A 16,126-nucleotide genomic window follows, 5' to 3' on the forward strand; every position below is an offset into this window, starting at 1 on the left:
AGAGAGGGGCTGAGCTGTCAACTGATCACCACCTGGTGGTGAGTTGGATCCGCTGGCGGAGGAGGAAGCCGGACAGACCTGGCAGGCCCAAGCGTATTGTGAGGGTCTGCTGGGAACGTCTGGCGGAGCCCTCTGTCAGGGGGGTCTTCAACTCCCGCCTCCGGGAGAGCTTCTCCCTGATCCCGGGGGAGGTTGGAGACATGGACTCCGAGTGGGCCATGTTCTCCACCTCTATTGTTGATGCGGCTGCTCGTAGCTGTGGTCGTAAGGTCTGTGGTGCTTGTCGCGGCGGCAATCCCCGAACCCGGTGGTGGACACCGGAAGTAAGGGATGCCGTCAAGCTGAAGAAGGAGTCCTATCGAGCCTTGTTGGCTCGTGGGACTCCTGAGGCAGCTGATGAGTACCGGCAGGCCAAGCGTGCCGCGGCTCGGGCAGTCACAGAGGCAAAAACTCGGGGTTGGGAGGAGTTCGGGGAGGCCATGGAGGAGGACTATCGGACGGCCTCAAAGAGATTCTGGCAAACCGTCCGACGCCTCAGGAGGGGAAAGCAGTGCTTCACCAACACTGTTTACAGTGCGGGTGGAGAGCTGCTGACCTCGACTGGGGATGTTGTCGGGCGGTGGAAGGAATACTTTGAGGATCTCCTCAATCCCACTGTCACGTCTTCCGAGGAGGAAGCAGAAACTGGGGACCCAGAGGCGGACTCGTCCATCACCCTGGCTGAAGTCACTGAGGTGGTTGGCAAGCTCCTCGGTGGCAAGGTTCCGGGGGTGGATGAGATCCGTCCTGAGTACCTCAAGTCTCTGGATGTTGTGGGACTGTCTTGGCTGACACGTCTCTGCAACATCGCGTGGCGGTCGGGGACAGTACCTGTGGAATGGCAGACCGGGGTGGTGGTCCCTCTGTATAAAAAGGGGGACCGGAGGGTGTGTTCCAATTACAGGGGAATCACACTCCTCAGCCTTCCCGGTAAGGTCTATTCCAGGGTGCTGGAGAGGAGAATCCGACCGATAGTCGAACCTCGGATTCAGGAAGAGCAGTGTGGTTTTCGTCCTGGTCGTGGAACACTGGACCAGCTCTATACTCTCCATCGGGTCCTCGAGGGCTCATGGGAGTATGCCCAACCAGTCCACATGTGTTTTGTGGATCTGGAGAAGGCATTCGACCGTGTCCCTCGTGGTGTCCTTTGGGGGGTGCTCTGGGAGTATGGGGTCCGGGGCTCTTTGCTAAGGGCTGTCCGGTCCCTGTATGACCGGAGCAGGAGCTGTGTTCGCATTGCCGGCAGTAAGTCAGACCTGTTCCCAGTGCATGTTGGACTCCGCCAGGGCTGCCCTTTGTCACCGGTTCTGTTCATTATATTTATGGACAGAATTTCTAGGCGCAGCCAGGGGCCGGAGGGGGCCTGGTTTGGGAACCACAGGATTTCATCTCTGCTGTTTGCAGATGATGTTGTCCTGATGGCTTCTTCAAGCCAGGACCTGCAGCAGGCACTGGGGCGGTTTGCAGCCGAGTGTGAAGCGGCTGGGATGAGAATCAGCTCCTCCAAATCCGAGGCCATGGTTCTCGACCGGAAAAAGGTGGTTTGCTCTCTCCGGGTGGGTGGTGAGTCTCTGCCCCAAGTGGAGGAGTTCAAGTATCTCGGGGTCTTGTTCACGAGTGAGGGAAGGATGGAGCGTGAGATTGACAGGCGGATCGGTGCAGCGTCTGCAGTGATGCGGTCGCTGTATCGGTCCGTTGTGGTAAAGAAGGAGCTGAGCCGGAAGGCGAAGCTCTCGATTTACCGGTCAATCTACGTTCCTACCCTCACCTATGGTCATGAGCTTTGGGTAATGACCGAAAGGACAAGATCGCGGATACAAGCGGCTGAAATGGGCTTCCTCCGCAGAGTGGCCGGGCGCACCCTTAGGGATAGGGTGAGGAGCTCGGTCACACGGGAGGAGCTCGGAGTAGAGCCGCTGCTCCTACACGTTGAGAGGAACCAGCTGAGGTGGCTCGGGCATCTGCTCAGGATGCCTCCTGGACGCCTCCCTAGGGAGGTGTTCTGGGCATGTCCCACCGGGAGGAGGCCCCGGGGAAGACCCAGGACACGCTGGAGGGACTATGTCTCTCGGCTGGCCTGGGAACGCCTTGGGGTCCCACCGGAGGAGCTGGAGGACGTGTCCGGGGTGAGGGAAGTCTGGGAGTCCCTGCTTAGACTGCTGCCCCCGCGACCCGGCCCCGGATAAGCGGAAGAAAATGGATGGATGGATGGATAGTTCTGTTTTGATCTGTTTAGTCCTGGTTTTAACCTGATGTAATGCTGAACTACTCTAACAGTGGTGGAAAGACTATTTGTACTCAAGTAAAAGTGCAGTACCATGGCTAAAAATACACCCAATTAAAAGTACAAGTACAGTTGCCCCTCTAATGGGGCCTCGTGTGGACCTCTTTTAAACATGGTTATAGTTTTGGTTAATACCAGGTTAAATATTTGCTTTGAAATAGTTTAGTCCTGTTTAGTTTCTGTTTGGACCTTTATGGTCCTGGTTTAATCATTGTCTAATCCAAACACAAACTATTGAGGAAGTAGAATATTTTAAACAAAGTAACACCTAGTTAAGTCTTATGTTATTATGTGTCCAGCAGAGAAAGACACAAACCAATCAGATCTCTGGATGCAGGGCATAGACCAGGAGTGTCAGACTCATCTTCACAGAGGGCTACATCAGCAAAATAGTTGCTCTCAAAGGGCCAGATGTAAATGTCAGACAGTATAAATGTAACTGCATGTAACCAAATGTAATGTAAAATAAATGTAACTATTTTTAATCTTGTTAATTAAATGTTTATGTATTTCTAAATGAAAAAATGGCTGTGTAACTGTGTATCTCTTGATTGACATTTGAAGACAGTCATACCTTTTAATTTCCCTTGTCACGGGCCACATAAAATGAAGTGGAGGCCCACATTTTGACTGTGGGCCTTGAACTTGACAAATGTGGTATAGACACATTCCACATCTGGAGAACAGAGCTTCTAAACAGGACACATCTCTGTATGTTCTGTTCAAATGGACTCTTCTTCTGATTCCAGCTCCTACAACATGGAGCCACCTGGACCTGGCCACTGGTCTAAACCCAGACCTAAACCTGCTCCCAGCTCTGTGTCTCTGAAAAGTGACCGCTCCAAAGGCTATGTTCCAGACTTTAGAGAAGCTCCTCCTGAAGACCAGAGGTAAGACTGATCTTTTCACACTGATAAACAGAGACCAAACTGAGTCGGGCTGTTACTGTGAGACTGTTACTGAGGAAAATTTTCCTTTGCAATGCACAGACAGAGCGAAGAGATGAGATAAACATACAGCAAAACCTGTAAAACCTGATCCCTTCATCCATTACATGTCTGAACACCAGGCTCTGCGGAGTGCACTTTAATGTCTACTGTAACATGTCTAATGTTGTTTAGCTGTTTGTGTGTTTGTCAAAAGAGAGCTGTGTTTATGGAAAGCAATGTGCTTTTGGCAGGGAAAAGTAACTAGGCTCATTACAAATACTCACCATATTGTATCTGAGTAGATTTCTGGGGGGTAATTGTACTTTTTTGAGTAGACTTTTAAATATGTACTTATAATTCTAGCCATGTACTTTTACATTTAAAAGCAATGCAGTGCACACGGTTGTCACACTTCAAAACACACATAACAGCACCTCATCACCTGCTCTGATTGGCCAGAGCTCAGAGAATATGCAAACTAGGATTTAAAGCAAATGCAATCAGGTTTAAACGGTTTAATGAAGCAAGTTTCATAAATAAGACTGACCTGTATACTACTAGAGGCATGTACAAACTAACTGTACTGTGAGTAGTGTGTTTCATGCATACTGTGTACTGTGTACACATTTGGGAGAAGTACTTGCAGTTGTGTACATTTAACCATGCAACTGTACTTCTACCCAAGATTGTTTTGTTTTGTTTTTTTTCAGTTCTCTTTCCACCACTCATCCTTCAATAAAATCTTAAAGACTAAAGTCAACCAAAGTGGAAGTGTTTGAGAGCTGTGTATTTTAGTTCTGTTTGGATCTGTATTGTCCTGGTTTAATCATGGTCTAATCCTAACCCACAGTATTGAGGAAGTAGAACATTTCATCACACCAAGTCTTATTTCATCATGTGTCCAGCAGAGGGAGACACAGACCCATCAGACCTCTGGGTGCAGGACATTTCACAGTGACTCCACATCTGGAGAACAGAGCTTCTAAACAGGACACATCTCTGTATGTTCTGTTCAAATGGACTCTTCTTCTGATTCCAGCTCCTACAATATGGAGCCACCTGGACCTGGCCCCGGGTCTAAACCCAGACCTAAACCTGCTCTCAACTTTTTGTCTCTAAAAAGTGACCGCTCCATAGGTTATGTTCCAGACTTTAGAAAAGCTCCTCCTAAAGACCAGAGGTAAGACTGTCATTGAACTGATCTTTTCACACTGATAAACAGAGACCAGACTGAGTCGGGCTGTTACTGTGTGACTCCCTCCTCACTCAAACACCTTATTCACTTTTTATCATCTTTCCTGCTTTGTCATGGCCATGTGCTCCAGAGGGTTAGACTTACACAGACATGAGTTTAAACTACTGCAGAACACATGAGCTCTACACTGCCCCCTGTGGACTAGCACTGACAGCACTCTCTCTGAGCTGAGAATGGGTGAGGTTCATGTGACATCACAATATTGTTGTAGACAGCTCAGAGTGGCTGCAGTCAGACTCTTGTGGGAGCACAGAGACAGCAGCATCATGCTTTTCACACAGACGGATAAATCTTGCCTGACAGTCCCATCATAATAATTTCCTGTATATGTCTGACAATAACATAAATGGTGCGGTCACAAGGAAAAGCCATCTGACCCCCAAAGGCTATCCTCCAAACTTTAGAGAAGCTCCTCCTGAAGACCAGAGGTAAGACCTTCTTAATTCAGAGCTCTGGACATGTTCTCAGGACAGCGCCACCTGCTGTTCATCCTTCATCAGTACAAACAATGATCCTGTGTTTTAAAGGAGCTGCTCTCAGTGTGAGACAGACGAGTTCAGGTGGGACAGGATCACAGGGTCTACTACAGATTGTACAGAGGTCTCAGAATCAGCTGTTCTGAACCAGGACTGTTCTGAATACATCACCAATGTGAAACTACTGCACTACAGTATATTTATTTTTATTCATTGAACTGTTCAACTGCATTTAACCAAAGACTATCTCCTGTTTTATTGTGTTCTTTTATGGACCATGAGTCTGGAATAAATAAATGATGATGAATTTATTGTTTGACAGGGAGCCAGGCCCAAAGGAGCAGCTGGACGCCATATTCAGGGTGAGTACCCTATGAGTGCAGCATGTATGGGGTTCTCTGGGGTGCTCCTCAGGTTCTCTCTTTGACCAAAACTCTTCTCTGATTGTTCTGTTCCAGCGTCTGGAGGAGAACGTCCTGACTTTTGTCAAAGAGCAGCTGCAGAGGCTCCACAGGCTCCTGGCCTCAGATTACCCAGAATGCTCTGAGAGTGAGGAGGAGGAGCAGAGCAGCAGAGAGGCAGTTCTGAACATCACCCTGGACTTCCTGAGGAGGATGGACCAGGAGCAGCTGGCCCAGCGCCTGCAGGACAGTAAGAACTCTGTTACTGTCCATCTGAGGAACAGACCACACCAGACTTGACTTCACAGTGACAAAAGTCTACAGGTGTTTTAGGCTCACAGAAAGTACTATGACCCGGGTACATTAGGTGGGTGATTTATTCATCTGAAGAAAATATGCGGGTTATTATCTTTTTAATCTAAAGGTGCACTGTATCAATTTTCTGGTGGTGGGTTGATCTTCTCCATGGAGATGTTATTGCTTTGTCTGGGATGCTCCACACTATACCACGGATGTGCTCTGTAACTTGCTCTGCTGGTGTCACGTGCTTGTCTACATGAAGTGTAATGACATACTGTGGAACTTTCTAAAATTATATCTCCATGGAAACAAGCAGGTCTCAGACCCTCCATCCGAAAAGTCACATTCTGCATCTTTAACCTCACAATTAAAAATAGCTAATTTTCTATTTGAACTTCTATTTCAGAGGAAGTTGAATTAAAGATTACATTTTCAGAAGAAGCTTGACTTGACAGTTATTTGTGTTTATTCAGGAAACACTGTTGGAGTTTGTAGAGATAAAATGAAGAGGCATCTGCAGCAGAGATTCAGCCGAGTGTTTGAGGGCGTGGCTAAAGCAGGAGACTCCACCCTCCTGACCCAGATCTACACAGAGCTCTACATCACAGAGGGCGGAGCCTCAGAGGTCAACCAGGAACATGAGGTCAGACACATGGAGACCTCATCCAGGAGACCAGCTTCTCCAGAGACCACCATCACATGTGAAGACCTCTTTAAACACCCTGAAGACAGACATAGAGCAATCAGAGCTGAGGAGATCATGGAAGAGAGCACACGTTTAAGAATGTTTAAAAAAGCTGTTGCTGGACTGAGGCCAATTAGAGCACAGCAGACAAAGCGATCAATGAGAACAGAGACAAAGGCACCGATCCGGACAGTGTTGACGAAGGGTGTGGCCGGTGTAGGGAAAACAGTGATGACTCAGAAATTCAGTTTGGACTGGGCTGAAGGCAGAGCCAACCAGGACCTCCAGTTGCTGTTCCCGTTCACTTTGAGAGAACTCAATGTGCTCAGAGACACACAGTTCAGCCTGGTGGGACTGCTGCACCACTTCTTCAGTCTATCCAAAGGTCTCTGCAGCTTCCAACAGCTCCCAGTGCTCTTTATCTTTGATGGTCTGGACGAGTGCAGACTTCCTCTGGACTTCAGCGACACACGGGTCCTTACTGACCCCACAGAGTCCACCTCAGTTCATGTTCTGCTGGTGAACCTCATCAGGGGGAGCCTGCTTCCCTTTGCTCGCATCTGGATAACCACACGCGCCGCCGCAGCCAATCAGATCCCTGCTGAGTGCGTCTCTATGGTGACAGAGGTGCGAGGGTTCACTGACCCCCAGAAGGAGCAGTACTTCAGGAAGAGGTTCAGAGACCAGGCCACAGCCGTCATCTCCCACATCAAGAGCATCCGCAGCCTCCACATCATGAGCCACATCCCGATCTTCTGCTGGATCCTCTCCACAGTTATACAGAAGCTTCTGAAACAAACAGAGAAACCAGAGCTGCCCCGGACTCTCACACAGATGTACATCCACTTCCTGGTGGTTCAGGCCAAAGCCCAGAACATCAAGTATCACCAGGGATCAGGGGTGGACCTTCACTGGACTCCAGAGACCAGGGAGATGGTGCTGTCTCTGGCAAAACTGGCCTTTGAGCAGCTGCAGAAAAGAAACCTGATCTTCTACGAGTGTAACCTGAGCGAGTGTGGGCTGGACGCTGCAGCGGCCTCAGTGTACTCCGGAGTGTTCACACAGGTTTGCTTCCCTCTGCTCATCTGTGGATAACCACACGTCCTGCTGCGGCCAGTCAGATCCCTGATGAATGCATCTCCATGATGACAGAAGTGCGAGGATTCACTGACCTGCAGAAGGAGCAGTATTTCAGGAAGAGGTTCAGAGACCAGGCCACAGCCGTCATCTCCCATATCAAGAGCATCCGCAGCCTCTACATCATGTGTCACATCCCGATCTTCTGCTGGATCCTCTCCACAGTTATACAGAAGCTTCTGGAACAGACACAGGAATCAGAGCTGCCCCGGACTCTCACACAGATGTACATCCACTTCCTGGTGGTGCAAGCCAAAGTCCAGAACATTAAGTATCACAAGGGATCTGGGGTGGACTTTCATTGGACTCCAGAGACCAGGGAGATGGTGCGGTCTCTGGGAAAACTGGCCTTTGAGCAGCTGCAGAAAGGAAACCTGATCTTCTACGAGTCTGACCTGAGCGAGTGTGGGCTGGACGATGCAGTGGCCTCAGTGTACTCCGGAGTGTTCACACAGGTTTTTAGAGAGGAGCCAGGCCTGTACCAGGACAAAGTCTACTGCTTCATCCATCTGAGTGTGCAGGAGTTTCTGGCTGCTCTTCACGTCCATCAGACCTTCACAGAGTCTGGAGTCAACCTGTTAGAGGAACAACAAACTTCTTTTCTTCCTCAATTGTTCAAAAACAAGACTGAACTGAGTTTTCTACATCGCTCTGCTGTGGACCAGGCCTTACAGAGTCCAAACGGACACCTGGACCTGTTCCTGCGCTTCCTCCTGGGGCTGTCTCTGCCAACCAATCAGAGTCTGCTTCAGGGTCTGCTGACTCAGACAGGAAGTGACGAGAGCAATCGGGAGACAGCAGAGTATATCAAAGAGAAGCTTAATGAAGAGGGTCTGTCTGGAGAGAGAAGCCTGAACCTGCTTCACTGCCTGAACGAGCTGAACGACCACAGTCTGGTGAAGGAGATACAAGAGTACATGAGAAGAGGACAGATCTCCAGGTTAAATTCTCCTGCTCTGTGGGTGGCTCTGTCCTTCTTACTACTCTCCTCAGAGTCAGACCTGGAGGAGTTTGACCTGAGGAAATACTGGGCCTCAGAAACAGCTTTCCTGGGTTTACTGCCAGTGGTCAAAGCCTCCACCAAAGCCCTGTGAGTCTAGACTTTATTTAAATTCTTGTGTTGTGGTTCTAGTCTCTAATGTCCCTCTCTCCTCAGTCTTTGTGGCTGTGGCCTGTCCCCTCACAACTGTGGTCCTCTGGCCTCAGTCCTCAGCTCCTCCAGTCTCACACACCTGGATCTCAGTCACAATGACCTCCAAGACTCAGGAGTGGAGCTGCTGTGCTCTGGACTGAAGAGCGTAACCTGCAGACTAGAAACACTCAGGTGAAAGTTGAAAAAGCCTAAGTTTAGACTCACCTTTCACAACAGTTACAGGGAGTTACCTGTTTGAATCTAGAGTTAAAGATCTGATATAAAACCGCAAAAAGGTGATTCAATATATGTAACTAGTTTCTGACTTTCGTAAACCCCTTTGCACTTCATGTTTTACTCCTGCATCTGGGATCAATAAAATACTTACTAATTAGATATAGATAGAGTGTAGCGATCTGATTCTCTAACACAGAGCATCTTTTTCAATGCTTTGCATTTCAAAATATAATCAGATGCCCCAATCTGAATGGAGAGGTGTGCAGATGGATCAGTGCATTGTCAGATAGGGTCAGTGATTGTAACATTATCTTTCCTCAGTCTTTGTGGCTGTGGCCTGTCCCCTCACAGCTCTGATCCTCTGGCCTCAGTCCTCAGCTCCTCCAGTCTCACACACCTGGATCTCAGTCACAACGACCTCGAAGACTCAGGAGTGGATGTCTGTCCTCTTGCGTCCACATGAATGTAATGCTGCCTCCTTGTGTCCACTGTGTGTCTTTAGGCTGTCTGGATGTCTGGTCTCAGAGAGGGGCGGGGCTGCTCTGGTCTCAGCTCTGTGCTCCACCCCCTCCCATCTGAGAGAGTTAGACCTCAGCTACAACCATCCAGGACCTTCAACAGAGCTCCTGACTGTTTTACGGGACGACCCACACTGTCACCTGCAGTCTCTCAGGTGTGGTTCTGTTATCCGTGGTTGGTTCAGATCCTGGTCTCTGGTCTGGTCTAAACTGGACTTGTGTGTTTCAGGTTGGATCCTGCTGGAGAACAGTGGATGGTCCCAGGTCTGAGGAAGTGTGAGTCTCTGTATTTCATTCAGTTCATGAGGAAAGTAACATTATGTAACTTTATCAGGCTCAAATCTTCACAGATGTGGGGGAAACATTTGTGTGAATAATTCAAGCTGCAAAATATGCATATAGACATGAGATGTGACTGTTTTTTTTCAAGTGTATTTTATTACAGCTCACAACATAATTAAAAGAAAATGAAGAACTTTCATGTTCACAGGAAGAGGAAGTGATGTCATGTGTTTGTGTCCTCAGATTCCTGTGAGTTTTCTCTGGATCCAAACACAGCTCACAGAAAACTGAAACTGTCTGAGGACAAACGGACAGTGACCTGTGTGAGAGAGGAGCAGCAGTATCCAGATCATGAGGACAGATTTACAGACTACTATCAGGTCCTGAGCTCCACTGGCCTGAGGGGGCGCTGTTACTGGGAGGTGCAGTGGAGTGGGTGTGACATTAAAATAGCAGTGAGTTGCAGAGGAATCAGACGGAGAGGAAGGAGAGAGGATTGTTGGTTTGGAAGCAATGATCAGTCCTGGAGTCTGATGGTCTATTATGGACATTACTATTTCTGTCACAAAAACAGACAACTAAACCTCTCCTCTTCCTCCTCCTCCTTACGTCCCTCAGGTCGAGTGTCTGTGTTCCTGGACTCTGAGGCTGGATTTCTGTCCTTCTATGAGGTCCGCTCTGATGGAAAATTGTTCCACCTCCACACCTTCAGCTCCTCCTTCACTGAGCCTCTGTTTCCTGGGTTTGGGTTTGGAGAGTTGGAGGAAGGTTCCTCTGTGTCTGTGGTGGATCTGAGTAGAGCGCCCCCTGGTGGATATAAGTGACACTTTTATGATCTAATGATTCTGCGCATCAATCTGTCCTAAATCAGTACAAATGTAAATAAAAAATGAATATGAGTCCATCCTACATGAGCCTGTTCTACATGTATCTATTTCAAATGGCTTTAAAATGAAAGAACAATTCACAAAAAAAATCAGAAAAACTAAACAATGGGGGAAATGTGCAACAGAAAATGGAGGAAAATGTGTTCAATGAGTCAAATATTTCTTTAGTTAAATATATACAGAGCATGATCAGACAAATCTTTATAAAGAAGTACAAATTCAACAAATACTTTAATCTAAAAAACATCAGATTATGGCAACAGTTCTGTTTTAACAAGAAAAAACATGACAAGTGATGAAGAGATAAGAATGTGTAAAAAAAGAAAAAACTTCAGAAACCAGATCCTGGATATGGCCCATGATGCACTGGTCCTGGTTTTGTCCATAGACTTTACATATAAATGGACATAGCTAACCTGCTAGTTGCCGAGTTTCAAATGGGAAGTGATCATGGGCGCGTTTCCGGCTCCATCGACTCTGATTCACTTCAGAAAACTGTGGCCCCTCTCTCTGTAACTGCTGCTGTCAGGCTCGTCATTTTGTTCGTATTAACTACACGATCCTGGGATTTATTTCACTATTGTCTCTGTAACTCGAGATATGAACATTTATAAGAGACATATCAGCTGCCTTCTTTCCTCGAGGTTTCTCCTTCCAGACTTAGCAACAGGTTTGATTGACAGCGTTGCTAAGGGAGGGACATTACCTTCAACAGCTTTGCTCCAGATTGGCTCTTTAGTTGCTATGATATTCGCAGTTGGAATTTCAGATATGGAACTCAGCTCCAAATTCACCCCTATAACTGCTCCAGCCTCGATGAGCTTCATTTGACTGGAGCCGAACACTACGAGTCACACTCCTGTGGACAAATGTAATACATTGCTTACTTTCTGGTGCAAATGTTCTGTTTCCCATGCAGCAGTGGCCATATATCACACTAGGGGAGGATAGCAGCTATTTTCTGGTCATTTTAGTTAAGGTCACATTTCTTACCTTTATCTTCCTTTCATCTCAGGAACATGTGACCCCCAGTTTGGGAGGGTTATAAAACACTGGTGCAATCTCCCCTTAGACTCTGCTTTAGATGCTACTCACTTCACTTGATTTTGCTGGATGCTGCCTTTAACCTGACTGTATTGTTGTAAATGACAATAAAGACCTGCAGATATACTATATATACAGGTTATGGTTTTGTTCTTCCTTATCTGTTTTTTCTCTTTTCTTTTTTCAATGTATTTATTTTGGTTTTCAAAAAAGTAACACACATAACCCTTCAGCCCTCCCACACATCATCACAACAACAAAATCCAAATAATAATGCCTAGAGATAGAAGTAAAATAAAATAATTATAATAAATAAAATACATATTGGAATGTCATTTGGGCTTGAGAAGTGTAGCCAGATGGTGACAAAGAGAGGGAAGGTAGTCCACACAGAGGAGTTCTCACTCCCAGAAGGGACAATAGCAGATATTGAGCTACAAGTACCTTGGAATCCCACAAGCAAATGACAACCCTGAAGTGGAAACAAGGAAAGCAGCAACGGCCAAATACCTCGGACGAGTAAGGCAAGTCCTAAGGAGTCAGCTCAATAGCAAGAACAAGACCAGAGTAATAAACAGCTACGCCCTGCCAGTAATGAGATAATCAGATACCCAGCAGGAATCATAAGTGGGCCGAAGGAGGAGATACAGACCACGGAACTTGAGACCCGAAAGCTCCTGACCATGCACAGCAGGTTCCATCTCAAATCCAGCACTCTGAGACTGTACGAGAGCTGTAAGGAAGGAAGCCGAGGACTAGTGAGTGTGAGAGCCACAGTCCAGGATGAATGTAATAAAATTATGCTTATATTTTATCATCTAATAAACTGTATGCATGAAGCCTGTGCAACTGAACTGAAAACAGGAAACGGGGATGCAGATGAAAAGTTCAGAAGCCTGTGTAATTGAATTGAAAAATAGGAAATGGGAGACCTGGGTGAAAGGTCATATTTGTGTGGAAAGATAACAAGTTTAGTTCTGACAAGCATGTTGAAATAATGATGAGTTGTGTCAATGTGTCTAAATAAAAGGCTGCTGTTAGAAAAGGGAGAGTGGAGAATGTACAGAGAAGGTATCGCGGAAGCAAAGTCTGCGCACCTCTTTGTCTGTGCTCTCAGATTGATGACATCCAACGAACTACCACAAGACCACACAAGTGTAAGTAGTCGGGAACTATGACTTAAAGAAAAAAAGGTCTAAAATTTAAAAAGAGTCGGGGACTCAACAACTAATCTGAGATTAGTTTTTGATCAGAGAGCAAATTTAAAGGTTAACCTGAGTCTGGGACTCAAACCGTTGTATGAGTGTGATGACTGAATGAGTGAAAAAGACACTTGATTTAAGATTCATGGCAACTGGGAATGGAAAACTAATGAAGGATCCATCATGGCTCAAAGAAGTACTCCACCTAAGTGAATTCTGCGACACTGACAGTACTAATACCATAATGGGGCCATCTCTCAGTTTTAAATAAGAAAGAACCTTTACATAATAAAACTAAGAAAAATCTCAAAGCCAAACATGAAGAGGATATGGTTAACAGAGGCTAAACTGAGACATGAACAGATTAAGAAAAAGCAAGAAAGAGATATATCTGAAGGGATAGTTGCTTACGTGAGAGAAGAAGATAATATTATAGGAGGTTGTAGGAGAAACCAGGAAAATCAGAATGGGCAACAACAACAAGAGGACAGACTAGTTAGAGTCCAAAACCCACCTGCAACTCCTATAGCCCCACCTAAGAATACTTAAATACCAATCTCCTCAATATACTCCAATAACAATTCCTCCACAACCAATAGAAAACCTTTATCCACATGAAGATTTAGCTGGAGCTATGGCTCCTACACTTGAAACTACACCCGTAGCAGACCAAACCCGATCTAAAATGTCAGGTTGGTACGATTGGGGTAAAAATATGGGAGAAACTCTGTTACAATTCTTGCCCACTCGGCGATCCGCCAGACAAAATTCAGGCATAAAAGAGGAGCCTGAGGATGATGGTTACCAACAGTGTTGGGCATCTTACTTCAAAAATGTAATTAGTTATAGTTACTAACTCAGTTACTTTTTGGGAGAAGTAACTAGTTACTAGGCAAAGTAACTATGCCGTTACTTATTATGTTAAAACGATAAAAACACAACAGATGTGAACCTTTAACATTTATTTCACTTTAACAGATTGACACTATATTGTATTTGTTTACAAGTAAATTATAGAATGTATCAAAAATAAAAAAAATATAAAAAAAATGTTATTTGAAGTGCAAATAAACATGTCACACAATTTCAGACAACTGTACTTCAAATATTTTCTTCAGTATAATACTGAAAAAAAAATCATTGTATTGCAAAACTAAGGCATTCAAATGTAAACCATGTAAAATAAGACAAAACCTTTAAGCTTTTCTGGCCACACACTGTAATTCTCTGCCCAGTATTCAAATATTAATCACTCTCATTTCAACATAAATTGAACTTTATCCAACTCTTTAACATTCATTAAAAGATTCACACAATCCCGCTAACACGTATCTATTCCTTTATTTATCTATCTATCCAATCATCTGTCGATGCACGTGTGGACAGGACATCATTTCCCATCATGCATTAAGCGTTTGTAGTCCATGCAGGCGGCCGCTGGCGGTGGAGAGCTGCTGCGCTCGCCTTGCTCAAAAACTTCCCGTTACCGGTGCACAGGTTATGTCAGCGCAAGTCGGTGGCATCTTGGACACAAAACTAACCAGCATGCACCGCGCACCGATCGACGGCGATAGTATCTGCGCCCGCCTCATCTCAAACAAGCCTTTTATCTCACCCCGAGCCGCGTTGCAGCTCCTCGTCTGAGAGACTCTGATGAAGAGAAGAGTGAACTGAATTAAATGTAACGCGCCATATTTTATAGTCAGTAACGGTAACGGCGTTAGGACGCTGGGAAAAGTAATTAGTTAGATTACTCCGTTAGTGAAAAAGTAACGCAGTTAGTAACGCCGTTATTATGTAACTCCGTTATTCCCAGCACTGGTTACCAACAGATTCAATTATGTCCAATGACTGAAGTTTCAAATCCAGCATTTAATCCTGCAAATGGTGTGGCGGGAAACAATAGGCCAACAATGTATGTCTATAGGACGTGGACGAAAGAAGACATTATAAAAGGTGTAGATGGCGTCCCAGGCTACAAAGAAAGACTGAATGAATTCTGTGAACAAATGAAAAGGCTAGTACAATTATATCATCTGAATGGACTTGAAGCTGAAAGTGTGTTAAGATGTAAGATGGGAGTTGACTATGGTAGAGTAAGACAGCATTTTAATCCTACAAATAATGACAACCCACCCAGGCCAGTAGCGGCTGTCAGTGCCGATCTAACACACAGGTTAGATAATCTGCTTGAACAAATAAGAGAGGCATTCAAAATCAGAATCAGAAAACTTTTATTGCCATCGTTTGTGAACACAGTTCACAAATTAGGAACTTGCTGTGGTGATAAAGTGCAACATAAAACACACTGAATAAATACAAATACAAATACAAATAAGGGCATGCACAAAGTTAAAAAGATATGCTTAAAAATAAAATATATACAACAGCAGCATCAGAACAACAGTGCAAACATGACTTCTTAAAGTAACCGGTATTTTAAAGTGTGCAGTTAGTGCAGATATTATAAAGTGTTCATGAGACAAACAGCAGAGGGGAAGAAACTGTTCTTATGACGAGAGGTTCTGGTCCCAATGGACCGTAGCCTCCTGCCAGAGGGAAGTGGCTCAAATAGTCCATGTCCAGGGTGAGAGGTGTCAGCTGCTATACGGCCTGCTCGTCCTGGAGACGTACAGGTCCTGTAGCGATGGAAGGCTGCAGCCAATCACCTTCTCAGCAGAGGCACAATGCGCTGCAGTCTCTGTCTGTCCCTGGCAGTGGCCCCAGCGAACCACACAGTGATGGAGGAGGTGAGGATGGACTCAATGATGGAAGTGTAAAACTGCACCATCATCTGGACTGGCAGCTTGCGTTTCCTCAGCTGCCGCAGGTGGAACATCCTCTGCTGGGCTTTCTTGATGAGGGAGCTGATGGTCGGCTCCCACTTGAGATCCTGGGTGATGCAGGTGCCCAGGAAGCGGAAAGAGTCCACAGTGGTGATGGGGGAGTCCGTCAGGGTGAGGGGAGGCAGGGGGGCTGTGACTTTCTTGAAGTCCACGATCATCTCCACTGTCTTCTGGGCGTTGAGCTCCAGGTTGTTGCTGCTGCACCAGGACACCAGCCGGTCCACCTCCCTCCTGTAGGCAGACTCATCGCCGTCCGAGATGAGTCCGATGAGGGTGGTGTCATCCGCAGACTTAACCAGTTTGACGGAGTCATGGTTGGAGGTGCAGCAGTTGGTGTACAGGGAGAAGAGCAGGGGAGAAAGTACACAGCCCTGTGGAGCCCCTGTGCTGATAGTCCAAAAGTCCAAGTCATTCTTCTCTAGCCACATGCACTGCCTCCTGTCCCTCAAGAAGTCAGTGATCCACCTGCAGG

The 16,126-nt window shown here is 46.2% G+C and overlaps 1 protein-coding gene across 3 annotated transcripts in view; it reads left to right on the forward strand.

The window, feature by feature from the left end:
- Window positions 1-16,126, forward strand: part of LOC129456150 (NACHT, LRR and PYD domains-containing protein 3-like) — a 108,281-nt gene that overhangs the window by 69,295 nt on the left and 22,860 nt on the right. Inside the window, exons 2-7 of one of the 3 annotated variants that reach the window (XM_055228678.1) lie at window positions 3,073-3,213; window positions 4,292-4,432; window positions 5,306-5,345; window positions 5,442-5,634; window positions 6,158-7,434; window positions 7,962-8,596. In XM_055228678.1, the coding sequence (XP_055084653.1) occupies window positions 3,073-3,213; window positions 4,292-4,432; window positions 5,306-5,345; window positions 5,442-5,634; window positions 6,158-7,434; window positions 7,962-8,596 (2,427 nt within the window). The other 2 variants (XM_055228677.1, XM_055228679.1) reach the window with 2 other exon arrangements.

The sequence above is a fragment of the Periophthalmus magnuspinnatus genome, chromosome 17, assembly GCF_009829125.3.
Source record: "Periophthalmus magnuspinnatus isolate fPerMag1 chromosome 17, fPerMag1.2.pri, whole genome shotgun sequence".
NCBI lineage: Eukaryota > Metazoa > Chordata > Actinopteri > Gobiiformes > Gobiidae > Periophthalmus > Periophthalmus magnuspinnatus.